Source organism: Hemitrygon akajei, chromosome 10 (genome assembly GCF_048418815.1).
Source record: "Hemitrygon akajei chromosome 10, sHemAka1.3, whole genome shotgun sequence".
Taxonomy (NCBI): Eukaryota; Metazoa; Chordata; class Chondrichthyes; order Myliobatiformes; family Dasyatidae; genus Hemitrygon; species Hemitrygon akajei.
In genome coordinates, this window is record NC_133133.1 from 118,404,361 (window position 1) to 118,413,126 (window position 8,766).

Consider the following 8,766-nt stretch of genomic DNA (forward strand, 5'->3'; position numbering starts at 1 on the left):
ATGGAGGCTTATGCAGGAGGGAAGTGTTAGATTGATCTTGGAGCAGGTTAAAAGGTTGTCACAACATCGTGTGCCGAAGGAATGTACTGTACTAGGTTCTATGCTACTGCAGCACTTGGTGATGGGAGAGGCAGATACGTTAGGGGCATTTAAGAGACTCTTCGATAGGCACGTGGGTGCAAGAAAAACGGAGACTATGTGGGAGGGAGGGAATTGATCTTGGAGTAGGTTAGAAAGTCAACACAACTTTGTGAGTCGACGGGCCCGTAATGTGCTCTAATGTTCTATGTTCAGGAATCCGTGAATAATGTTAATTAATTAACAGCCAAGACTTGTGTGAGGTTCTATATAGGCAAAATAGTTATTTATTAATAACTTAGTATAATACAATCATTCTTAGAATAAATCCCCACTCCACATTAAGCCTCCTGTGACAAGAAAATAGGGAACAGCTTCCCACTGGCTACAGAACTACAACAAGTGCATTGCATACATACAGTATTGACTTTCCAGTTTTCAATACAGACTTAAGAAAAAGAAAATCTATTGCATTCACGATTAATTTCCCTGAAGTGTCTGCACAGAGGTAATGCACTGTATGACCAAATCACAAATTAAAACCCAAAGAAACATCCTGGGTCCCCTGTATCCAAAGAACAGTCTTTTCATTCATAAGCAAGAAAACACAAACACTACATACACATAACCAAGGCTCTCAGTTTAGATGGAGAAAATATAAAGGCCATAAATCAAAAAGCTGTTTTAATTTACACTCACGCATAGCATTTCAAAGCAAAACAGTCAAAGAAAATTTTTTTTGGCATATACTGTCCCAGTAATCAGTCAAAACATAACAGATTTACATAATTATACAATTCCGTACTTCCAGCCCCATGAGTCAGCAGGTGGAATGGATTCAATACAAACAGGAAATTACTTTCCCTTAACACTCCATCCCCAAATCTACAGAATCTCAGCTGACATTGCATTTGTACGCAGACAATATATACAGAAAAGTCATGCTGTGAGATACTCAACCAGATCATGAGCACCAAAACTAAACTGTGACCAGTTGCGGAGCTCCACAAAACTCTTTGTTTCCCTACTGGTGTGAATCGACAAAGTCTTCACTGAAGACAAACAGTTAGCTACCAGCAGGGCAGAAAAAAAGGGCACTGATCAGGGGCAAATTTGCTACTCCTGACTTCTCTCTTTATCCCTTCTTTACACTGCAAAGCTTTCAACCACTTCACTTTCCCAGATAACCTTGTGAACCACCAACGGCCCCAAAGTCAAAGGTCAGGGAAACCTTCCCCCTTTACAACAGGCTGCTTTGACAAGAGCCTCCAATGAGATCAGTTATTCTTTCCCAGAGCCAGTCTGACCCTGTTATGTATCAGTGATCCGACCTTGAAAAATTCCTCCCCAGCTTCTTGCGTAGGTGTCGGGAAGTCAGGTCAAGTGGACTGGAGCGAGTCAAGCTGGAAGACGTTGTGGTTGGTGGGGGTGGTGAAGTAGAGGGGCTGGGTGGGCACCCGGTTATCGCAGGGGCTGCTGAGTCCCAGCGTCCGCTCGAAGTCCAGCAGCTGCCCCATGAAGTTGAAGTTGGGGGAGATGTTGGACTTCTTCATCTTGACGATATCATAGGCGTCGTTCATCGAGAGGTTCAGTTTCTGCATCAGGTAGGCCACGGTCACCGTGACTGACCGGCTGATGCCAGCCAAGCAGTGCACCAGCACGCCACAGCTCTGGCTACGGGCTTCGTCTGAGGAAGATTAAAGAAAAACAGAACGTGCAGGTCAGTTGGAGTTACAACACCAAGTCTTAGCAGGTCAAAAAACCTTTACTTGATTAACATTGAACAATACAGCTTGGTATAGGCCCTTCAGCCCATGATGTTGAGGCAAGCTTGTAACCTACTCCAAGATCCCTCCCACTTAATGCTCCATTTTTCCACCAACGAAGTGCCCATCTAAATCTCTACCACCCTGCAGTGCGTTCCATGCACTCTCCACTCTAAAAAAAAATTACATCTGACACCTCTCTCCAATCACCTTAAAATTATGTCCCCTCCTGTTAACCATTCCTGAATAATTTCACATAATTATCCTGCCACAAAACAGCAAAGTTCACATTACATCAGTTTAATTTAGTTTTTTAGAGATACAGCATGGTGGACCAGTCCGTGATAATAAATCTAATTCTGATTACAGAAAGAATCATTTGTAAAGCTACATACAGAAAGGCAGAGAAGTGGGACTGACAGAAGCCAGCATGTAGGCAAATGGGCTGAATGCCCTTCTCTGTCTCCATACAATTTGCAAAACACCTTAACCTTCAACTCACATCACCCCACCCCACCCTTTCAGTCTCAGTTTCACGGAGAAGCCAGAATGCCAGTCCGTGCTCCCGTCTTATTCCTTCTATCAGAAAGGAGATACAGAAGCCTTGGGTCCCACACCACCAGGCTCTGTAACAGTTATTACCCTTCAGGCCCCTGAACTGGTATGGACAACTTCACTCACCACAACACTGAACTGACTACATAGGTAAGTCACCTGGACCAGATGGACTACACCCCAGGGCTCTGAAAGAGGTAGCTGAAGAGATTGTGGAGGCATTAGTACTGATTACAGAAGATGTTGGAGTCCATTATTGAGGATGAGGTTTTGGGGTACTTGGAGGCACATGATAAAATAGGCCAAAGTCAGCATGGTTTCCTTAAGGGGAAATCTTGCCTGACAAATCTATTGGAATTCTTTCAAGAAACAACAAGCAGGGTAGACAAAAGAGAATCTGTGGATGCCGTTCCCTCTCGGCTGTGTGGGTGCGCGGCCCTTCGTAATGGAAATACTCCCTCCCACGCGTGTAGCCTTGCAGCTGGAACCGTGCGGCCGGGAAGCTTGTGGTCACGCACTTCGGCAGAACGAATAAAAACGTAAACTATTTTCTAAATGTGGAGGAAATTCAGAAATCAGGGGTGCAAAGGGACGTTAGAGTCTTTGTGCAGGATTCCCTGAGGGTTAACTTGCGAGTTGAGTTGGCAGTATGGAAGGCAAATGCAACATTAGCATTCATTTTCAGGACTAAATGTAAGAGCAAGGATGTGATGCTGAGGCTTTATAAGGCACTGGTCAGACCGCACTTGGGAGAATGGTGTGCAATTTTGGGTTCCTTTGCTAAGAAAGGATGTCCTGGCATTGGAGAGGGTCCAGAGGAGGTTGATGAGAATGATTCCAGGAACGAAAGGGTTAACATATCAGCTAGTCCACCATTTATTATCCCTGTCAACCCCATCAGGTGTTCGATGCCTGTGGGTGAGGGGAGGGGATCTCACTGAAACCCCTGTAATATTGAAAGGCTTAGAGAGTGGAGTGGACGTGGAGAGAATGTTTCGTGAGTCTCGGTCCAGAGCACACAGCCTCAGAATGAATAGAGGGATGTCCATTTTGAACAAAGGAGGAATTGTCTTTAGCCAGGGGGTGGTGAATCTGTGGAATTCATTGCCACGGAAGGCTGTGAAGGAAAAGTCATTGGGTATAGTTAAAACAGAGGTGGGAAGGTTCTTCATTATTAGTAAGGGCATGAGAGGTTACGGGGAGAAGGCACAGGAAATCAGCCCTGGTGGAATGGAGGAGCAGATCTGAATAACCAAATTCTGCTCCTTATACCACAACCTATGGGCTCACTTTCAAGGATTCTGCAGCTCATGTTCTCAATGTTATTTATTACTTGCTTTATATTTGCAGTTTATCTTTTTGACTGCCCGCCTGCGCGCGGTTTTTCATCGATTCTACTGAGTTTCCTTGTGTCTACTGCGCATGCCCGCAAGAAAATGTATCTGAGACTATGCGACATATGCGTACTTTGAAACTAAATTTGGAAGTTCGAAATTTACTTTCGACTGTGTAAAGAAAGCTTCTAAGGTAAACTGCAAAAACCCAGAGAGTCGCAGAGCCGTGTTTTGGAAACGCCGGTGACGTCAAAGGATACACTGCGGCACAAGTGAACCGGGAGTCCTGCTGTGGGTTGAAATGGGTCACAGCTGACAAAAAAGTTCATTCATTCTCCAGTGTATTGATGGCCGTGCGTGAATGTTTCAATAGAAAGTTTGCAAGATGGCAGTGAATGTCCTCTGTGTGGAGACTCCCTGGCTGTAAAGTTTATTAACTGATTCTCCCAAGTGTTTGTGCTCTCGTTACAATAGAGGCATTCAGGCGTATCAAAAGACAGAGGAGTCACAGGGGACTGGGCCCATTAACAGGAACAGGATGTCAACATTGACTGAAAATGGTTTCCTTTGTAGGAGGAAATGCATTACAATGCCTTTAGATTAGTTTTTCTGTGGCTTCTAGCCGAAATTCCTTCCGCCCAGGCTCAAATTAGCCCCGAACTGCAGGACGCGCCTCAGGGATTGTAATTACATTGGTTCTGATTAAACGTTGTCTGCGTAGAAACGGCGGGAATTCTTTCAGAACTTTGTTTAATACCTTCGATTGGAATCCACTTGTCTGCTGGTCAGTTCTTCAAAGAAAAACAATTTAGCCTATGTTACCTCTGACATTAAACAAAAGTCCTTCTAGGCTTAAGTATAGATTTGTGGATGTTTTAGAGGGTAGAACTGTAATTATTTATATGTGTGGACTCGACTTTAATGACCAGGAACAGCTATGAACGGTCTAACCACCACCACCTTGTCTTTCCTTTTGTTTTCACACTGTAAATTACAGAGTTTCCACACAGTAGTGATTCTAAACCACCATTATAATGGGGGATTATTTTGTGTGCGTGTGTGCGCGCTTCCAGTCCACAGTTCCCACAGTTTGTGCGGACTCGGCCAAGCCGCCCACGGTCACTGAATGCAAAACATCCGAAATGTTCCGGGACATTGCGGACTCGCTGCGCCTTTCCTCAGAATCCAATACAAACATAACACCAATTTCCTTTTTCTCCTTTCTTTGGAAATATGACCAGAATTGTGGAACTTGCAGCCTGCCCCTTCTTTAAACGCTGCTGGGTCTAAAAAAGGTCCTTAAGGTTTGTTTCAAATGTGTTATTTGCGTCATATCAAACCAGCAAGGATTGTGCAAGTGTCGCCACACTTCCATCATAGCTTTCCACAGCTTACTAACCCTAACTTGTACATCTCTGGAATGTAGGGGGAAGCCGAGCACCGGGAGGAAACGGGGACAATGTACAAGCTCCTTATAGAGGAGGGGATTGAACCCCGTTTGGTGGTAGTAATTGTGCTAACAGCCCCACTGCCGGGCGGCCCCATTTACAAACTGGGTCATGCATTTCGTCCTCTCAATAGTTTAAACATTCAAATCATGATAGAACCTTTAACCAGCGCTCACAATGCCACCCCAGGGTAAATAATCAACCACCCTCAAACAACGAAATTTTAAACAAAACACAGACTCTGGAGATGCTTAACAGACAGAGAGAGAGGGAACAGTCCATATTTCAGGTGAAGACTCTTAAGAGATGGATCAAATTAGTTTTAATGTTCTTGACTGACTTGTTTCTATCCCAAAGGGTCATGAAATCTGCTTCCACCTCCACAGACGCTGCCTGACTTGACGCGCTCTTTTCGCGCTGCCATCGGGAAGGAAACCATCACCTTTCAACCATCAAGGCTGCTGATCCTCACTCACTCACTGAACTGATACCACTGCCTACAGACTCACTTTCTACAACCCATGTTCTCAATATTATTTTTACAGTCTTATTATTCTTTTGCAATCGCATTTTATCCTCGCATGTACACTGGCTGCTTGTCCGTCTTTACGTGTAGCTTTTCATTCTGTTTCTTTGTATCTACTGTGCCAGTAATAAAATGTATCTCGGGACAGTATATAGTGACATTTGTATACTTTGATAATAACTTTACTTCGGCTTTGCCGAGTGACTCCAGCCATATCTCTATTTTATTTTAGATTCCCATTACGTCGTTCTTTCTCTACATAAGGTATACAAAACACACCTCCCCTTACAACATAAAATGTCGGAGGAACTCAGCATCTTTGGAAAGGAATATCGCCGCTCCTAATCTACGTAATTATCTCTCTCGGCTGGAAATAGGATTTTTGTTTCCAAATAATACTTAGACTAACAAATTAAATTCCTATTTTTTGGCTCACCTATCTTCCTCCAAATCTTATTTAGATTATCCCAATTGCATAAATTTCTCCCAAACTAACACAGAGACGTCAGCAAGACCCCGTCAAAGAATTAGATGGAGAAGGTAGAATCTCTTACCTATAAACGCAATGGCTTCAGGGAAAAATTGGGAAAGGTTTTGACTCCAGTGATCTGAAATGGGGATTTGTTTGTACTTAAATTCGCCGGCGTTCTCAAACAGGTTGGGGAGGTTGGGGGTGACGTTCAAGATGTACTTGATGCCGTGTTCTTCCAACACGTCGAGATTGGTGGAGTCCTTGGCGCAGCCCAGGTACAGATAGGGCAAAATCTCGACTGGGAAAGGAGGCTGGTGGCTGTTGGACAACGGACTGCTCTCGCTCTCAGTTGCGCTGTTCGGCGCGTCCGACTCGATGTCCGACGAGTCGGAGCTGATGCGGAGTCCGCCGAGTCCCAGGACGGGCACCGTGGGAGAGTTACTGCAGCACGAACTGTCTCCGTTAGTCTCGCAGTGCGCCGGGTATTCGGCCTGAAACTTACTGAAACCGCCTGTAGACGCAAACAAAACACAAGGACAGCCACATTAGAACCAGTCCAGTGCCTCAGAATGACCTAACACAAAGCGAGACCATTCGTCCCGTTCCCTGGCATGCTAGCCCCTGCCACTTGTCTCAGTATTATTGACCTTCCCAGTATTTATACAGTCCTCCGTTAAGAGTCGATATACCTTTTCCCAAACACACATCTACTCATTTCTACCCGCTTTTGTTAAGGAATCTGTCAAGGAATGGGACCCATAATTTCAACTATTTGGGGTAGGGAATAAGGATTCTATTAGGATTGACCAGCCGGTGCGGACCGACTCACGATTTGTAAATTCTTGGTCAACCTAGCGCGATTATTTGAACGAGGACTTCAAGAGGTGGGCCGTGAACTACAATTTATCCGAAATGCTTATTTCATTTTTGGAGCTTATGATTCCCTTCTGTGCCGTAAATTGTATGTCAACAGATTATTTTGAAATTTATATATATATATATATATATTCTCTTGTAGGTAGTAAATGCGAAACACCTGGTTTATAAGGATAACAGATCTTACCTTCCAAGCAGAACACTTTGCATCCCTCATCCTTTAACTTTCGGAGTAACAGGCCAAGTACAGACGTGGTGTTCAGATTCTCGTTCCATTCGGCAGAGCTCTCGTCGTACAGGAGGATGATGTCGGTCTTGCAGCGGCGGGCGAAGCGCTCCTTGTCCTCGTTGTTAGAGATGAGCGACTTCACGGGGAAGTTCCCCTTCCTGAGCCGCCGCAACATGAGGCCCGGGATGGCCACACTGATGGCCGCCTCGATGTGCGAGGACTCGTAGAGCTCGTGGGCACGGCAGTCCATCAGTAGCAGGCTGTCGCTGCCTCGCTCCAGCTGGTCGTGGAGCCAACCCGCCGCCTTGCAGATCGCCATTTCCGAGTCAAACGGGCAGCAGGGTAATTTTTCTAACATGGGGACAAAAAATTACTGACCGTGCATGAGCTTTAAAACAAAACGGTCGCCAACCTGTCGACTTTTTTTTTATCAATGGGAACACCCCTCTTTAACCGCTCTCGCCAAATCGCAGAGAAATGTATTTGCAAATTGCAAAATATTTCACTGCAAATACAACCTGATATTGCAAAAATAAATTTAAATGCAAAACTCGTCTGGAAAAAAAAGAATTGTATTGTCCTAAGAAAGAGCTTAGCTGGTTTGCATCTGTCGGCGGCTGAGCTCGGATTGCTGAATGGTACAGTACGGCTCGCTCTTTTTTTCTCAATGACCCTGGATGGCGCCGCGTCGTTTGCGCCGCAGCCGCCAGCGAACGCTCAGCGTTTCTTCAATAGAAACACTCAGCCGCCTTGCCCCGCCCCACGGATGGAGGCATTCAGCAGCAGCCGTCCAATCACCGCTCGCCACTGCTCCTGTCGTCACCGCGTTGCCGGGGCGACAACCCGGATTGGAGTGTGTGTGTGTGTGTGTGTGTGTGTGTGTGTGTGTGTGTGTGTGTGTGTGTGTGTGTGTGTGTGTGTGTGTGTGTGTGTGTGTGTGTAAAACAGTGTGTGTATGTGAGAGCGAGTGTGAGTGTGTGTGTGTAAAACAGTGTGTGTATGTGAGAGCGAGTGTGAGTGTGTGTGTATGTGAGAGCGAGTGTGAGTGTGTGTGTGTGTATGCAAACGAGCTTTGCAAATGCCATTCACAAAGTGGGGGGGGGGGGTAGAGAGGATTTTTTTCGTAATCGGATACAGGAATTTCCGCTCTCGCTCCTCCTGTCTCGAAGCCTAGCTCTCAGGAGAGGGTGGAAGGAGGAATAAAAGCAGCCAAATAAGCAAAGAAATTGACACATTAATTAAAAAATTAAAAACTCTAGTGATACAAATAACATACCAGGGAAATTTCCCTGGTATTAATTACATAACTGCGGCTAATGTAAACGATCAATAGAGATTAATTCTCAGCTTTTAAGTGCATTAGCCCACAGCATACTCTGTGATACTCTTAACTGTTTTGACAGGAAATGCTGGTGTGGTATTTCTCCGGAATCTATTGGCGTCCTTTTTTCTGAATGGGGATCTCTTTAAAAACCCATTGAA

The 8,766-nt window shown here is 45.1% G+C and overlaps 1 protein-coding gene across 2 annotated transcripts; it reads right to left on the bottom strand.

Moving 5' to 3' along the window:
• Positions 1-349: 349 nt before the first annotated feature.
• On the bottom strand, positions 350-8,270 carry dusp6 (dual specificity phosphatase 6). Of its 2 annotated transcripts, XM_073058833.1 has the most exons (3): positions 7,243-8,138; positions 6,262-6,690; positions 350-1,765 (listed from the first exon to the last, which is right to left on the bottom strand). In XM_073058833.1, the coding sequence occupies exons 1-3, from the start codon at positions 7,640-7,642 to the stop codon at positions 1,458-1,460; spliced, it is 1,137 nt and encodes a 378-aa protein (XP_072914934.1). In that variant the 5' UTR covers positions 7,643-8,138; the 3' UTR covers positions 350-1,457. The 2 variants fall into 2 exon arrangements, with proteins under 2 accessions (XP_072914934.1, XP_072914935.1); XM_073058834.1 differs by lacking the exon at positions 6,262-6,690 and having other exon boundaries at positions 7,243-8,270.
• Positions 8,271-8,766: the final 496 nt, after the last annotated feature.